The sequence below is a fragment of the Perna viridis genome, chromosome 13 (assembly GCF_037379345.1).
Source record: "Perna viridis isolate PV_CMFRI_1.1 ecotype Kerala chromosome 13, ASM3737934v1, whole genome shotgun sequence".
Lineage (NCBI taxonomy): Eukaryota > Metazoa > Mollusca > Bivalvia > Mytilida > Mytilidae > Perna > Perna viridis.
The window spans coordinates 34,136,906-34,155,796 of record NC_142457.1 but is presented as its reverse complement, the minus strand read 5'-3'; the positions used below and the strand labels follow the sequence as shown (position 1 = coordinate 34,155,796).

At 33.9% G+C, this 18,891-nt stretch overlaps 1 protein-coding gene and 1 long non-coding RNA gene across 3 annotated transcripts; both read right to left on the bottom strand.

Moving 5' to 3' along the window:
• Positions 1-21: 21 nt before the first annotated feature.
• On the bottom strand, positions 22-1,291 carry LOC148600572 (uncharacterized; the record flags this gene model as incomplete). The annotated part of the gene is given in 1 exon segment (XM_088558079.1): positions 22-1,291. A coding segment is annotated over 1 exon segment (1,242 nt), but the record flags the coding sequence as incomplete, so codon positions are not given.
• A 280-nt stretch (positions 1,292-1,571) lies between these two features.
• On the bottom strand, positions 1,572-16,893 carry LOC148600571 (uncharacterized). 2 transcript variants are annotated; one of them, XR_015918018.1, is made up of 6 exons: positions 16,664-16,886; positions 14,505-14,632; positions 11,371-11,869; positions 6,586-11,156; positions 3,982-5,286; positions 1,572-2,985 (listed from the first exon to the last, which is right to left on the bottom strand). It is a non-coding gene; the product is annotated as an uncharacterized LOC148600571 (long non-coding RNA). The 2 variants fall into 2 exon arrangements; XR_015918017.1 differs by having other exon boundaries at positions 1,572-5,286; positions 16,664-16,893.
• Positions 16,894-18,891: the final 1,998 nt, after the last annotated feature.

The following is an 18,891-nucleotide window of genomic DNA, read 5'->3' as shown; positions in this document are numbered from 1 at the left end:
AGTACGGTCTGCCTTAGTTACAAACTGTAGCATCATTTCACTGAATTTGGCATTGTCACAGGCTCGCACTTGTGATTTGGCTAAGTGTCTGGTGTCGCGAAGGTTCTCAGGTATGAAATTTAAATTTTCTTCTTGTTTCCGGCTAAATCCTCTGAATGCATGGCTGTCCCCATCTGTTGTTAATTGTCCAATTATAAGTGGTTCTTCATCTTCATTTAGCATATCAGCCAGTATTTCACCATATCTCTCTTCATTGCCAATTGTAGCACTCCATTTCATGTTTGCTGAACAGTGACCAGGGTGGCCTGGACACTCTGGATCTCCTCCAAGTGATCTTAAATAGCTTGCTGTCTTACAAAGCTTGTTTGCATCATGAAGTCCAATAAGTTTCTTCTTTACTGTCACATTTTCTGCTAGTGAGCTTGTAGCCTGGGTAGCAGGCTGAAACGGTGTTGTTTTACGGTGACCGAACAAGGATTTGTTGTATTGTGTGTCAGTTTCAGCTGGTATAGGTGTGTTTTCTGGGAACCCATGTCTTAGAAGTGTCCTTTTTACAGTTTTTCTTTGTTCCTTCATGTTTTTTTTGTTCATTTTCACAAGTTCTTCTCCAGTGGTGTTTGCTTGTCTCTGCATGTTTGTACTAAATGGTGCGGGATGACTGATAGTGCTCATAATCTGGCACCATGCACTATTTGAAATGCTACTGTCTGCTAGTGCAATCTGCAGTCTGATATTTGGTGCACCTGCCTTTCTGCCTCTCTTGCCTGAGTCTACTTCTTCATAAAGAGGAACCATTTTAGTTTTGTATCCACACAATGTACATACCACACTTTCCATCCAGCACATGGTATGCTGTCGCTCTTTTGAGTAGTCAAACTGGAAATTGCCTGGACAGTCTGGAAATTGGTTTACATGTTCATGAAATGCTTCAGTGAACAGCTTACAAGTCTTATCTGCATGTAGAAATCTGTAAGTGTCCTTATTGCCTTGTATTTTAGGGTGCATGTACTTTTCAAATATGTTCTCCTCCCCAGGTTTTTCTCTAAGTACTGTGATTTTTGGTGGGTTTTCCATTTTTTTCACATTCTCTTCCAAAATAGGTAATGCTTGTGGGTTTAATGTTTCCTCTGCTCTAGTGTTTGCATCTGGTCTATGAAAAACAGTTTTTTGAGGCTCAGTTTCCCATTTTATGGTAGGCACTTGTCTTCTTTTATCATGTCCATGCTTGAAATAGCCACTTTTTGACTTGTGTACTTTTGGCATTTTTGCACTTTGAATGTGGATTTTTGGAATTCTGTGTATATATACTTTTCTAGAAATATTTGTATCATACTTGCTAAGTGCCAAGAGGTTGCATTATTTCAAATTTGCATTAATGTGCCAACAGTGTCATTTTTACTGGTATGATTATGAGGCTGATGAGTGACCCGGAGCTCCAACATCTAAGCAGTTTAAGTGGCTATTCTAGCCTAGGTGTGAAGTTTCATAAAATCATTAACCATCACAGTTATTCAGCATTAATTGTTCTTTTAAATGTTCAGTAATATATTTGGCTCAAAGAAAACAAAAAGTTAACAGTACAACTTTTATTTTGAAAAAAGTCAAATATTCATACATGACAATAATAAAAAATCACATAAATTACATAATACAGAAAAGGTCAACAATTTTCATAAATTTCAAATATTTAGAACATCTATTACAACTTTATGACAAATTATCCCAAACATCTTAAAAATTGTGTTTGAAATTTAAAAATTAAAAAAACTAAAAATTTCACTATTTCCATTGAAATTTCTTATTTCGCAGAATAGGGTACATGTATAAATTTGTCCGCTACAACCATATTTCCCATGGAAATTTAAAAAAAAATTACAAGGTATTTCAAAACATATCACATTAACTGTTAAATTTTTTTAAAACTTTTTCGCAAACTTTGCCTTTAGTAATAGGTACCAGTATCGTATTGATATTCTTAAGCGGGTGTACGTCAAAACATGGAGGCTAATAAAATAGAGTTCCTTTTTTTTCTTATTTTTTTTTAAAGAGCTGCATTTAATTTTGAACTTGAATTTTGGCCATATTTAAAGATGTATCCAAGTAGAAAAAATGTGTGATTTTTATTTACAGATTCAAAGACAGGAAAGAGGAAGGATATCCAGTTGATAGGGAGTACTGCAGCACAACAACAATACCAAAGTGAAAGTAGAAAACATGTGCTTTTGACTTCAAGGTTTGATGATTTTCCAATCTTCGTGGACTGGTCTAGGTTTTTTAAGTTAAAATCAAATTTGAACATTTCCTGAAACATGATATATGTATGAAAGTTTATTTGAATCAACTTTTCAATTTTTAAAAATTTTTTGAAACATGCACCGTTAGCATTGGAGCCAATGGAGAAATCTATACGATACTGAGACCTGCAGGCACGAGACTGCAATTAATTTTCAAGTGCATTTCAATATACACATTTGAGCAGATTAAAAAAATTCCACTGGCACAAACTGAATAAAACTTCTCTGGCCTAAAGATATGTACAAACAGGATTTTATATATAAATTGTAGAAAATTTTACCATCATTTTCTGAAATTAGTACATATAATTCGGAGATGGGGTAAACATGACAAATGAACTGAGTTAAAAGTCCTAAATTTTAACCTTCTTCCACTAAACCAAATCACAACTTTTAGTCAGAATTGATTAATGAAAAAAAATCCCATGTAATTTTAACCAATTTTCTACCAATTAGAGGCAAAACTTTAGCAAATAAGTTTCCAGTAAAAATATGAAAAAATGTGGAAGGTACCTACTACCAAAGTTGGAACTATATTCGTATACAACGAAAACCAAGGGGAATTAATTGTGTTCTCGTACCTATTAGATCAATAAATGTGCTCATCATGATTAGTTGAAAAAATATATAAGTTATAGCAAATTTAGTATCAGTGGTACATTGCATGTCCAATAATCGAAGGAAATAAGATCTGAAACAAATATAAAATGATGTAAGGTTCTAAGCTTATCAGGTACATAAGCAGACAGTCAGCTGTATTTTTCCAGTTTTTCTACAAAAAATTTCGTTTTTGAAACCTTATAGTGTATGCGGAACTCTAAAATTAGGTGTTTTTGAGACATCACAAGGTATATACATGTAGTGACTTACATTAGATGCATGAATATCAATGGAATGAATATATTAGGTTTTTTCACATTATTTATATTATTTACTAGCAAATACAAAAGATTCAGACTAATAAAACACATATCTGTGATTTTATAGATCCTAAGACAAGGCTGTGAAAACCCCTGATTTTGCCATATTTCATTGACTGGGTTCATAAAAATTACACTAAATTGTCAGAAATTTGTGTGGATGAGTGGTAAAGAGGAAAGTGGCAGGGGGATATTACCAAGTGTGGATTGCTTACAGTTTTTTCCAAGTACATGTAAAGAAGTGGCATTTTCTTATTGAGATTGCTTAAAGTATTTCTAGTTATATCTCTCTCAGAATTATGTAATGTAAATGTATGTATTAAGTGTCAGTCTCTGTAAGAGTTAGGCAGTTGTTGAACCATGGTATGACAAAACCCAACCGTTTTCCAAGTGTAATTTGACTACATGGATTTGCTCTCAGATTTAAAGTTAAAAGTTAAGATTTTTCGTATCATTTTGGTAACTTGACTTATAATCACATTGAAATGCACATAAAAAGAAGATTACAAGGGCAGCGAATTCTGTCAAAAATTTCATTTCTATAACATTTTCTTGAAAATTTTTTTGAACAAATCCAGTGATGCAGAGATCAAATTATGGTATTTTCATATAGTGATAGTATCCAAGGGTGAAATTATATTGTCAGATTGGTGGGGTTGTGACATCCATTTTGCCTGATTCTTACAAAAACTTACACTTATATATTAAGTTCAAAAAACAGATACAAACCATCAATTTAAATTCTACATGTAAATAATTTTAATTACATTGTAATGTACATTGTAGTTCTAAGGGAGACAATCCATTTTGCTTCCAAACCATGTCAATGCTGTCCATCAGTCATCATTAGTAGGAGTCTGTCGATAGGAACTAACAAAACTTTTAATCAAGATTTTATCACTTTGGGGACTTACATGTATGTTGTTGTTTCATTTTTTTTAAGTTTTGTTTTGTTTTTGTAGACTTCATTACAATAGTATAACAACATTTACCACTTGTTTTTTTGTAAGTAATTTTAGTGCAAAAGAAATTTAAGTTTTAAAGTCCATATGACAATAACTTAATTATAGGTCTATTTTGATGTATCAATTAAGTTTTCTTCCAATTCAAAATTACTGTGAAACATTTTAAATCAAGCCATTGCACATCATCAATAGTTAGACTGATTTTAAGAGAAGTGTTATTGCTCCTGAGTTTTCCAGTGTCCAGAAAGTTACTTACAATTGTTGAAATCAAGAAAATCTGATATTTTTTTGTGTAATTTGTCTTTTAATTTTGTACAAACATAAAATGTAAAAAAAATACATGTATATATATATATATATATATATCCTACGAAACTCATTGTGTTTGCCTGCAGGGGTAAGTTGTAATGTCCTCCCTTGCCAGGAATTTCGAGTGATCATAGGGTAATTTTTAAGGATTGGTTGTTTTTAACTTTTCTGCATCCCCCAAAATAGCAGAAAATACAGACAGGGATTATAAGACAATGTTTCAAGGTAAGGCAAAACAAAAATGTGTGTTTACTGTAACCCGACATACATTGTACCCTATTTGCTTGCCTCCAACACTGAATTTTTTATCAGGAAATTTCAATTTCTGGAAATTTTGTCCTTGATCAGTAACCATTGCCTCAATTATTGTACAAAATGGAAATAAAAAAAATTGACCAACCGACTGACCCAATTTTTTCAGGATGCAACTGTAAACACATTTGTTTTGCCTTATCTCTTGGAAACGAGTGATTGATTTAACGATAGATGGTACTTCCATGAGCAAGCACATTGAATTGTTTGGTGTGAAGATAGGATCAAGTGTCAAGCCAGTTCTTAATTACTGCCAAGTACACCAAATTGATGTTTGCTTTTTGACCATTTGATATAGGCTTTCCCATTAGTGGCTAACTTTGCTCATTTCCAACACAATGGTATGACGCCACATTATCTCTGCGTTGCTTTCACTGTAGTTTCCAGAAAAGGGCTGTTTTACTGTGGTCTTGTTGAATTTTTCTTAAGATGTGTCCAATCCATCTGTATCATCTGATGATGATGTTCATGTCTTCCTGCTTGTATCTAGTAAAGAGGTCCTTGTTAGAGATCATATAAAAGCAGATTCATTTCAATTTAAATAGTATAACAAGATTTTGCACTAGAAAAGTATGAAACAGTCAATTCACTGCTTTCAATCAATCAATCAGTCGATCTCTCCCCCCATCGACACCATGAATAAAGGATCCACCAATTCAAATAACAGATAGATTAAAACAAATTTGCGGTCGTATCATTCCATTGTCAGTTCTGTCATTGTCGAGGTTGGTAGATATTTCTCGTCTGGACAGGAAGTATAAATGTATAGATCTTTATGAAAAATTGAAATCTGCATCAAGCTTCAATAGTGTGTAAAAATATGACCCAACCCTTCATGGTTTAACCCCTGCTTAGTATCAAGCTAAGCCCTGCGAGGCATTTCATTTGTTTGATATGAAATAAGGCTCTTATGGAAAAGGGGAGGGGGCTCGGACTTTATGGTGAGTTACAAACTTTTTTTGCCGAAGCGCGAAAATAATTAATTTTTCAGCCAGGGTTAAAATATTTATTTGGTTATAATCAAAATAGGGATGATGGAAATATTGAATTGTTTTTTTTTATCGTATAACAGAGAAAAAAATTTTGGCTGAAATATGGAATAATCTTATTTTTTAAAACAAACCAGGCCATACATCCCCCTAAGTACAAACCTGATCTGTGCCTAACAATTGGTTATAATACAATAAAACCAGGAAACATACCGGACTAAGAAGGCAAAATTAACAAAATAAATAAAAGCGGGGAGCAGTTCTAATCTCTTTAACCCACATGGACCAACCACTCAACTGGAGAATACCAGATAATCTGTTAAATGTAAAGTAGAAAAGAGACCATGATACAGACACAGAAACAAATAAAACACTATAAATAATAATAGAAAAACACACACCAACTAAAGATAAACTAGAAATACTTTCAGCAAGTTCATAAAGAGAATACACCCCATTTCAAATGCAGTTGAATGTGTAACCTGGAAGTTCAACTTTCTCCCTTTGCAGTCCCCAGACAGTAACTGTATTTTTTCATGCACATCTATATATGATGCCCTACCTTCCTATAAAGTTCCATCAAAATCAATTCAGCGGTGTAGGAGGAGATGCGCTTATGAGGTTATAACATTTCAACACTTAAGTTGGATTAACTCCCCTTGGAGTCTGCTGACAGTAACTATCTTATTTCATGCACATCTAAATATGTTGCAAAACCTTCGTATAAAGTTTCATCAAAATCCATTGAGATGTTAAGGGAGAAGTTGTGCTTACGATTTATAAACATGAAACATACTTGATTTGGTTTATCTCCCTTTGTAGTCTCCCTGACAGTAACCATATTTCTTCATGTACATATGATGCCCAGCTTCCTATAAAGTAGGAAAATAAAAGTAAGTTGTAAGCTTGACTTTATGTCAAAAGAATATACCACACAATGTATCTGCTAGTCATTTATGGTTTTTCTTTCTTAAAGGACTGCCAAAAAACACATGTGATAAACAGATTAATGACCGTTTGAATATTGCCCATGTGATCAGTCCTTGAATGATATCATCCCCGTAACTCAGCAGATATCAATATCTCATGCTGATAAGAAAGACAATATTGAAATGTCAGAGTGATTGAGTAAGAACATTTTTTGTGGAGGATTCTGAATTTTAATCTCCTAATTATCCTAGCCCTCCATCAGCAAAATATGGTCAGTGCCTCATCTGGATATTGAGTTGGACTTGACTTTACCTTGGTTTCTAACAAGCAAGAAGCCCCCAATAACAATCCGATGGAAAAAAGAATTAATTTGAGAGAAGCTTAAAATGTGTGGTCTAAGGGAGATAATTAAAAAAAACAAACAAACAAACAAAAAAAACTATTTGAAACAAAAGGCACAACACAAAACTTAGATATTTCATATACAGTGAAACCTGTCTAAAGCAGATACTTTTTTATAAAGATCTTTATATCAGTGTAAATGTAGATTTTGGAACCTTAGAAAACCAACAACCTATACAAGTCTTAGAGGAGCCAATTTAAATTTGAAGGATGTAGGTTTAGACAGGTTTCACATTATGTAATTCATACAAAATAACATACATAGATAAATAAATATAGTGACTTTCCTTAATTAGTTCAATCTGTGCTTTTAGTCGTTAGCCCAAAACCTGAGGCTAGTAAAAATTGATTCGTGTTGGTGAAAAGTCTGAGAATTTCAGTTGCATTCTTATAAAGATATACTGAAATTGACTATTCGGGCTAGTAGGTAAAATGTTGATGCCACAGACTGTAACAGTTAGTAAGTAGCACAGTTTTTTTTTTAACGTGTATTGAAATGTCAATTGTTATATCAAAAAAGCATAAACCCTTCAGATTTGCCATTGGAAAGCATTTATCACTTCCGATTTACTTTAAAAAAGATACTTGAACATCATAAGTTTATCATGAGGGTCAGGGTGGTCTACATACATTCTGGAACATAAAGAAGTCAGGCTGGTTTGTAGACAGTGAGAGTCTAAATCCATTCAGGAAGATTAAGGCGAAAAAAATATTTGTGGCAGGTCCTCAGTTGCTGAATCCATGGATGATGATGAAATGCAGCCATCATCTCAAACAGCCCCATGCACATAGTACTGGAAGATGATATATACACAGTCAAGATGAACATGGAACAATTGAGATGAAAGCAGACTAAGATTTTGTCCAACACATTCTTCCACACCACTGGAGAGACAAATGTCCAGAAAATAGAACAAGAATAAAAACATTGTACTTGCATAAAATCTGTAACCAATGAACTAATGACTTTTATATTTAAAAAAGAACACCCAAACCTGTCTTAACAGACAGACATACTGACACCCAGATCACTTCATACACTTGACTTATTAACCAGAAGTATAAAAAACTACCTCCAATCTAACATGCTACAGACATACAGACAGACACGAGATCAATATATATACATTTGACTAATTTACCAGAGCTATACAAAATATCTCAAAAGCAAACAGACACACAGACAGATAGACTGACCAAAAAGGAATCACCATATACACTTGACTGATTAACCAGAGGTATAAAAAACTACCTCCAAACCTAACATGTTACAGACAGACAGACACGAGATCACTATATACATTTGACTAATTTACCAGAGGTATACAAAATATCTCAAAACCAGACAGACAGACACACAGACTGACATTGAATCACCATATACACTCGACTAATTAACCAAAGGTAAAACAAACACCTCCAAAACTATAGTGCAACAGACTGACAGACATGGAATCACCATATACACTTGACTAACCAACCTGATATATAAAAGCTACCTTCAAACCTAACGGGTGACAGACAGACAGACTGACATGATATCACAATATACATTTGACTTATTAACCAGAAACATTTTTTTTCATCAATTTACATTAATCATCAATCTGCTTCAAAAACAGGAAAAAGTGGTTTAAAACCTTGTCATTAATGACATTTTCAGGGGACATAACTCTAAGGAGTCAACAGATTATTCTAAAATTTGCATCAATAATAGATAATTCAGTCTACAATTTTTTTTTCTGAAATTTACACCACTGAAGGATCTGTTTATTGTGCATACAATTGGAATTGTCATGAGAGCTGTTAATTTTTTTTACAAAGAAAATAACAAAAAATCTAGAGGTTCTAAAGTTGACCTCTTGACCTTCTGTTTACTATTGTCACAAGAATCATTTAATCAATAGTGTGTATCTTAGTTTTCAATTGGGTTTTCATTTATAAAACAAATCTCTCATAGTTATTTTTTTACTCTTCAAGGGCAATAAAATTCAACAGATCTTTATGAAAGAGTATTCAAGGGAACCAAGATTCCAGCGGAAATCAAAAGAATGTAATCAAAGAATAAAGACCAGACATGGAAAACAGACAACCACAACAACAAGTAATCAAGGGAACCAAAGTTATAGCGGAAATTTAAAAGAATATAATCCCGGCACAAAGACTAGACATGGAAAACAGAAATATACAACAAAGAGTAACCAAGGGAACCAAGGTTATAGTGGAAATCAAAAGAAAGTTATCTAGGGACAAAGACCAAACACGGAAAACAGACAAACACAACAAAGTAGCCATAAAGTAACAAAAACAATACACACAAAGTAACAAAAGTAGATAAGCAACTCAGACTCCACTAAAAACTGGGAGCATGGACCAGGTGCACTGGTAGGGTAAGCTTCCTCTGCTTTTCTAGAAACACCCGCCGAGTCGCTCATACAAAGTCAAGTCCAGGATAGGCAAAAGAGGAAAGGAAAACTATGACACATTGAACAAATCAGTTTTCATGGTGCAGATGGATATTTTCAACAAAGGTCGGTCTCACCATGCTGACCAATCTTACCTAGTCAGACTTTAGCTAAACCTATTTGTTTACAAGTTATTTCCAAAAATCTTCAATCTTTAATTTGACCCCCTATAGTCTACTTTTAGTATCATTAGCCATAGTTTTTGGCAGATCGAAAATCCCCATACAACACTGATAAGGATATATTGTAAGATCTATTTGGGCTTTATGAAAGAGTATTCAAGGGAACCAAGATTCCAGCGGAAATCAAAAGAATGTAATCAAAGAATAATGACCAGACATGGAAAACAGACAAACACAACAACAAGTAATCAAGGGAACCAAAGTTATAGCGGAAATCAAAAGAATGTAATCCAGGCACAAAGACTAGACATGGAAAACAGAAATATACAGCAAAGAGTAACCAAGGGAACCAAGGTTATAGTGGAAATCAAAAGAAAGTCATCCAGGGACAAAGACCAAACATGGAAAACAGAAAAACACAACAAAGAACATAAAGTAACAAAAACAATACACACAAAGTAACAAAAGTAGATAAGCAACTCAGACTCCACTAAAAACTGGTAGCATGGAACAGGTGCACCGGTAGGGTAAGCTTCCTCTGCTTTTCTAGAAATACCCGCCGAGTTGCTCATACAAAGTCAAGTCCAGGATAGACAAAAGAGGAAAGGAAAACCATGACACTTTGAACAAATCAGTTTTCATGGTGCAGATGAATATTTTCGGCAAAGGTCAGTCTCATCATGCTGATCAATCTTACCTTGTCAGACTTTAGCTAAACCTATTTGTTTACAAGTTATTTCCAAAAATCGTCAATTTGACCCCCTATAGTCTTTTTTTTAATTTCATTGTCCATGGTTTTTGGCAGATCAAATATCCCCATACAATATTGACAAGGATATATTGTAAAGTATATTTGGGCAAAGTTTTGTTGCAATCCATCGTAACCTGGAGTGACAAATGTTCATTCTGTACCTGGTCTTAAATGTTAGAAATTAAAAGCTGATTAAAATACTTGCTTGTAACCTAATATTCAATAGATTTTGAAGATTTTTAAATTCGTTTTTCTTGAACAGGCGCCATTCTTCTTTGAATTGTTATTGGAAGAGAGATAAAGCTGGTCAAAATACCGCTAAAAGACTCAGTACAGTCCAAATAATGGGCGAGGTCTGAAAATGAGAGTGCAACAGTGACTTCACTCTAGTAGCTTTTGGTGTTGTCTCAGGGTTAAGTGAGCAATCCTAGGGCAACTATTTTGCTCGAATCACCCAGTAGTGTGAGCCCTGGATTGTTGGTCAGATCAAAACCTGTATTGTATAATCTGTCATTAATAATGATACTTAGATTTTGCCTCTCCAAGTCTGCCATGAATAGTGATACTTAGACTTTGCCTCTCCAAGTCTGCCATGAATAGTGATACTTAAGACTTTGCCTCTCCAAGTCTGCCGTGAATAGTGATACTTAGATTTTGCCTTTCTACCTCAGTTTTCTGTTTTACTTTTGCTGTATAACTGAAAATAAATGACATGTGCAAAAGAGTGGTTATACAAATCATAAATGCCCTTACACAATGTTAATCCAGATAATAAGCATTTGGCTTCTTTAAAAAATGACTAAATATAGTATGACTGCTGTTAATGTAAGGCTAATGTTGAATGATGATACATATCATGATATTTTTGTATTGCTCCAAAGGCTTATTATGTATATTGTATCATGAATTACCTTTCACTACTCAGCTCTAATAAGGTACTTAATGCTAACACCAAGCAGACCTTCTCCTCACCAACAGTAGCTTAGTATGATGGTGATGTCTCTTACAGACTATGTTTTGCTACTGTAAACAATCATCAACTAGCTTTTCAATGTTGGCTCTCAGTATGACAGTAAGCTACTACAGACAACCATCTTAACTGGTTTTTCAATGTTGGCTCTCGGCAAGCTACTGTAGACAACCATCTTAACTGGTTTTTCAATGTTGGCTCTCAGTAAGATACTGTAGACAACCATCTTAACTGGTTTTTCAATGTTGACTCTCGGCAAGCTACTGTAGACAACCATCCTAACTGGTTTTTTAATGATGGCTCTCAGCTATCTACTGCAGACAACCATCTTAACTGGTTTTTCAATGTTGGCTCTCAGTAAGCTACTGTAGACAACCATCTTAACTGGTTTTTTCAATGTTGGGTCTCAGTAAGCTCTTTAAAGTGTTGTCATCTGGAGTCTGTAATAGTATTAAGAAAACATTTAAGGAGGTAGACTTAGGATAAGGGACATAACTATTGAAATCAGTGATATGTATCATATTCAATTTCATCAAAGCCTATCGAGCTTTCATTTGAAACAGAACGAAATCAGTCCAAGTTACATACATGCTTACATGAGATTGATGTAAAATGCAGAATAGAAATGTTCCAATAATTTGCAAGAGTTGTGCCCCTTATTCTAGGTCTAGCTCCTTAAACAATATCAAAAAATATCCTGGAAACAACTGGAAAAAGTGGTAGACAACAGACTTCTGAGTAATCAGGCTTTTCTCCAGATAAACACTACTGCAAAAACTGCAGTTATCATTATATACCCCAGCTTGAATGGAAAATGGTATTGATCATATTATCTGTAAATAAAACATTCCACAGTACATGCATCAGTGTTCTGACTCTGGTAACTTCATTAACAATGGACATAATACAGAACTAGCCATGAAGACAAACATTTTGAAATTCTTAAAAGATTGTTGAGTTTATGAACCACTTATAGAAAGACATTCTATAAACCTAATGTCCTTTACTATTTTAATGAGACTAGCACAGACAGTACATGTGTTGTAAAGCTCATGGTTCTCCCTGATATAGGAATGCCTTAGTAACTCCATATTAACTCATTTTTGGGAGCAAAATATCAGCAATTGTTTTTTTTTCTTAAATTTTGAGTATTCTCTTAAGGTAGTAGACCTGGAGTATCCCCAATTTTTCCCATCATTCAACTTTCTTAAATTTTTTACATGATATTACACTAACTGCTGTGTATCATCTGCCAATATTTTAAGTGACTGTCTTTGTAAGAATCATGCAAAATCTGAAATATGCGATACACCCCAAAAAGGTTACATATTTTTATTTTCGTAATTAAGTTGTTTTATGGGTCTATTCTATGAAATGTGTAATTATTCATTCAAATCTGCCTGCTCTTAGGAGATAATCAACATTGAAAATCCAATTCTACTGTATTTGAGTGTCATTTACAGAGTTATCTCCCTTAATTATGAAATCTACAGGGCATTCCTATAATTTTTATCTCTTAAGAACACGGTTATATGATAAACTGAACGTTAATGTCAGTTTACTATGGCAATTCAAACAAAATATCAAAAATAAAAATATGTATGCTTTTTACCTGTGAATCACATTTTGCATGATTCTTACCGCGAGTGCTACTTAAAGAATTAATATATCAGATTTAACAAGAAATTTTATTCTGTCTATTTTGGAGGAGATGCTAGGCTTTTAATTTACCAAAATTTTCAGTAATGTTAATATTTAATAAGGTTACCAAATATCACATTATGATGACTTATATATTGATGATAGAGTATTGTAAGGCCCAGCTTAATTTTAATGTAATACAAATATTCCTACTTCTGCATTAAGGAACAATCTTATATGCTAACATAGTTCAAAACTGTATAGATCTGTACATTTTATGCTTAACAAAGTAACAAAATGAAAACGGGAAGCTTGAAGTCTTATAAGACATTCTAATAAAGAATATATTTTTAACTCTAAAAAGGTTAAGTAGTTATAAAACTGGCAAAGGTATTGGTTAGCTGTACTGTATCATGTCATGACAGAGATTATTTTTCATATTTGAATTTGAATATTTTATCTAAAGGTATCTTGGTTCGCAATAGATTAAGAAGATATCATGTCAAATATTTCCCCACCTTATATAATAATAAAAATAAAATCCTCAATATACCCTCTTGAAACATTGAATCGATACTTCAAAAGAGCAGAGTCACTGAGGGCTTGCATCTTTTGAGTTTGTTATATAGGTTGAACCCTTTTTTGGAGTTATTTCCCTTTAACATCAGTATCACTTTGAAGCTTGCATATAAGGAGTCATTCAAACGTTCTAGTGACTAATATCCTTTCAATCAGGATTACCTCCCTAACCCCAGGTCTACATGCTGGTAATCTGATTCCCTGGTCAATATTATAAGCAACCCTAGGATTGCTAAAATATAGACTCAGGTCACCAGCGACAGATATGCACAATATATGAGTAAATTGCAGCTTATGAAATAAAGTAAAAACCAAGATGAAATTATCTAAATTAACTTATTTATTGTGCATTTGTACTGAAAGGTAATCTAAGTAATTTGATAGATAAAATAACGTCATATCTACTCAGTCAACCAAAAGACAGAAGACGTCACTGGTGACCAGGGGTTATACATGTATTTGAGAGAAACTTGTGGAATGCAAATATTACCTGGGCTGCCAGGTTATACATGCTGGGAGCGTTTGTTTGAACCCACAATACCAGCATTCGTTTAAATTGCATGATTAAAGAGTTCAAGTATGTTTGTACTTTGATTATTTCCTTGATTCAGCTGTTATTTTTATATTTTTTGCTTTTATCAATTTATATATTTTCATAAATTCTATTTTCTTTTTTTTTCCTTTTGTCGTTATTTGTTAATATTATTATTTTTCATCGTTTTTCTATTGTGCGTTTAAATGCACAGTAAGCATTTGTTTATCCTCGTGTGTTAATGCACAACAGAAGCGTTCGTTTATCGTGTGTGTATTTAAGTATTGCGTGTGCAGGAAACCTAAACATCTTAAGGAGTGTACCTGTAAAGAGTAACATTCCACGTATCCATCTGCACCATGAAAACTGACTTGTTCAATGTGTCATTGTTATCCTTTCCTCTTTCGTCCAACCTCAACTTGACTTCTTATGAGCAGCTCAACAGGTGTTCCTAGAAAAACAAAAGATGCTTACTTACCAGTTCACCTGGTCCATGCTCCAAGTTTTCAGTGGAGTCTGAGTTGCTCATTTACTTTTGTTACTTTGAATGTGTTACTTTAATAACTTTATGTTCTTTGTTGTGTTTGTCTGTTTTCCATGTCTGGTCTTTGTCCCTGGATTACACTATTTTGATTTCCACTAGAATATGGGTTTCTTTGATAACTCATTCCTTATTATTGCTGTAGTGTGTGTTTTGACGAAATTGTTATTTGATATGTTTTTTTGCAACATACATTTACAAATGTAGGTAAATAAACATCATGCGACTCCATGTCATTACAGGTTACCTATAAAATGCGAAATTAAATCAAAACGAAACGAAACTAAACTAAATGAAATAAAACAAAACAAAATGAAATGAATTGAAACGAAATTGTAAAGTACGAAACGAAACGGCAGAAAAAAATCATTGAAGTCATCATCATTTTGTCACGTAAGGGTTGAAACGAGTTTCCTAGAATTTATATAAATAGTTTATATATACATGTATGTATCAGGGATTATCCTGGGATGGGCCCTTTCAGTTATACAGGAAAATGTCTTGAGAATTAAACTGGTCATTTATTTGGCTTGGCCCCTTGATAGGCACCAAAATAAACTGTTTATGTGTCAGTTATGAGAGTATCAAGAGATTTCTGGCCCATTAAAATTTTGCAAGGGCCCATCTTTCATTCAAATGCTCCACTGAAATCCTGAATATTTCATAGGCTCCTATATTAAATGAACCATTGGCCCATCTTGTGGGTCCATAATGGTCTAAAGCCAGGAAAACCCCTGATATATGCTTGTTGTCCTAGTTTAAAAAGGAGGCATCAAGGCTGAATTATTGTTGCATCGTCCTTTGATTTGACTTTAATCAGCCAACATCAAAATCTATAATCATAACAGAAGACATTTTATTATTTTTTTGAATAATTTTAGTCAATGCATGTGACTATACACAACTGAGGTTGATAAGTAGCCATGGACGAAGTTACAAAAAAGACATATGGATGGCTACTACATGAAATACTGCGATCATAAGCCATAAATACATTTTCATTCATTCAAAAAAAAAAAAAAACTTCATAACATATCTAATAATGACCTCAGGGAAATTATATTTGAAGTGTACATCTTACTATATTCGCTAGGTGTGAACTGTGAGGGGTTCCTGGTGTAAAAAACACAATTTCAAAATGTAATCAACTCCATTTCATCTAGGAAATCTAAAGGCCGTTAGCATAATATAAGACCACATACAAGGTAATATCTTAAAATGTCAACAGCTAGAAATTACTATTTCGGTATTAACACAGGTCGTTCTTTTGTAGCTTTAACGGTAAATTTATTCAATGCAGTTCATCGTGATCTTTATTTTTAATACATGGAATGACTTTGATTGGTCAGTTATTAACCAATGAAAAACATCACATCTTATCCAAATATTTTATATTCAATGTTCATAAGAAAGCTGTAACTTTATCTTATTCATAATTCTTTGTAAATGTACGTGTTTGGCTGTGTCCCAAGGTGCTACATTGTATTTACACTCTATATGAGAAACAGAAGAACAAGAAGTGTAGACTTTCCAAGTGAGGTTTTGTTATGAGTAGGAACTTTTCATATATAAACCAAGTGAAAATTCATATACTACATACATATGTGAAAAGTACGCAGAAGATTACACCTAGAATATGAAAAAAAGAAGAAGAAGCCATTCACTCTGCTATGAACATGAATAAGAGTAGCACATCCTTACATACATATATGTACATATACATAGATACGCTAATCTTGGTTAATCCTTTTGGAATATTTATTGCTGTATACATCTAGATTTATTTCAAGTACATATATGTGTATATGGTTACAATTCACATTATATTTTTTTCCTCCGTTCCGTTTCGTTTCGAATTTTACAGTTTCGTTTCGCAATTTGTAGATTTCGTTTCGTTTGGCATTTTATAGGTACCTTGTCATTACATATAAATAAAATTACCCTCAAAACGTCGTATCCCGCCGTCCCTCCACAGGGTATTCATAGTCTAGGGTATTCAGTGCTGAACGCTGCCCCATTGCCTCTTACATACAAATTCGTGGAAGAAGTCGGCTGACGCAGGGGAGTTCATGGTTGACGTAACATCGACATGTCAAGCTTTATAACTTCCGGTAGTGCAACTAGTCCCTTTTAATTTTCGGTACTTTAGATGCTTTAGATACTTTCTAAATTATTGTATGTTTATTGTTCTGCTCACATGCGGACGTCTTAAATTGAAAAATACATACATGTATATTCGTATTCATAATAAATTTTTGAGAAGGGGTGTATACTCATTTTCGTCAAATGTTTTTTTTATATGTCATATGTGAATTTATCAACGTACAAACCATTTCATCTGCAAAATACATGTAAATAAAAAAGCTAGAATACATGTAGTTGAGGACTGAGGAGAGGAGTAACTATATAGTTATATGAGTAATTAAGGGAACCAATATTCGAGCAGAAATCAAAAGAATACAATCCAAGGACAGAGATCAGATACAGAAAACAGACAAACACAACAAAGAACATAAAATAACCAAAGTAACACGTACAAAGAAACAAAAGCAAACAAGCAACTGGCGGACTCCACCAAAAACTGAGAGCAAGGAACAGGTGCACCGGTTGGGTAAGCATTCTAAAAATAGACTTAAACTTGGTTGAAGAATACGAAAGAATACAACCCAAGATTTACATAGGCACCTACAATGGCGGATCCAGAGTGGTTCTTGTAATTGAAACCACTAATTTTGTTGGAAAATTTGGCCTGTTAGTTTTGTGGTGGAGGGTGATCTAAATAAAGCAAATGATACATGCGCGTAGCTGAAGCCAAATTGAAGTGTAGGCAAAATTACGGCAGGGGGTCCGCGGAGATAAGTGTTTTAGAGCACCATTTATGCCTCTCCTGGATGTATTTTATCTATAAAAAAAAATCGGCAAAATTAAGTGCAAGCAAAAGCTTTTTTGCCTAACGGCAGCTACGCGCCTGTGATACTTGGAATCCCCGCTATACATTTCTGGATCAGATTTCTCTCAATTCCTGATTCCACCCTGCATTGTTATTTCATCTCGGAAAAGATAAATCAGAAACACAGGGCGAATTTATCGCTAGAAAACTGGTTTCGGTTTTGGTTCTCGGTTTTGAAAACTGGTTTGGAACTGGTTCAAAACCAACTTATGGTTTTCTAATTTTAAATAAACAAGTAGGTTTTCTTTTTAAGTTTGATAAACATGGCTGACTGTCAACAGTTTCAAATCAATTTATTGATACAATTGTTATCTGAGGGTGACGAAGAGCTCGAGAAAAATAGCTATGTTAAAATAAGTCAACATATTAAGAAAAGAGGTATGTTTGATGCATTTCTGGCATGCATCCATGAGCGCAGGAAAATTCCAAGAGTGGAAAACTTTGTTGAAAGTGTAGTACCTGCTTACACCCCTGATGATTTTAGAAACAGATTTAGAATGAATCGGTCAACTTTTGACAAATTGATTCAACACCTGTCAGAGAAGTTAACTGTGGGAAATAAGGGTGGTTACATGAGAATATCTGTTGAGAAACAATTATTAATATATATAAGGTATGCCTGTTCTCAGCAAACACTTAGAGATATAGCAGATAATTTTGGTGTATGTGAAGCAACCGTACATTTTGTAGTACGCCGCACTTCATCTATAATATGTAGTTTTATGTTGCCCAGTTTAATCAAGTGGCCAACAGGGATGCATGTACAGAGAATAACTGAGGCTTTTTTCGCAGCAAAGGGGTTTCCAGGTATCTTGGGTGCCATTGATGGGTCTCATATCCCAATTAGGACACCCTCTGTAGATGCAGAACAATATTACAACAGAAAAAAATTTCCCTGTTGTTTTGCAAGCTGTATGTGACAGAAATTTACATTTCCATGACGTGTTTTGCGGATGGCCCGGGTCAGTACATGATTCTAGGGTTTTAAAAAATTCACCGTTGTTTGACAAAGTTTCAAATAATAAGGAAGAAATGTTTCCTGGAAATACACATTTGATCGGGGATTCAGCTTATGGGTTGAGTAACTGGTTGATGACACCTTATAAAGACTTTGGAAATCTCAGTGTTGAGCAGAAAAGATACAATTTCATTCATTCGTCTACTCGCATGCCTATTGAACAAGCTTTTGGTGCCTTAAAAGGGAGGTTTCGTCGTTTAA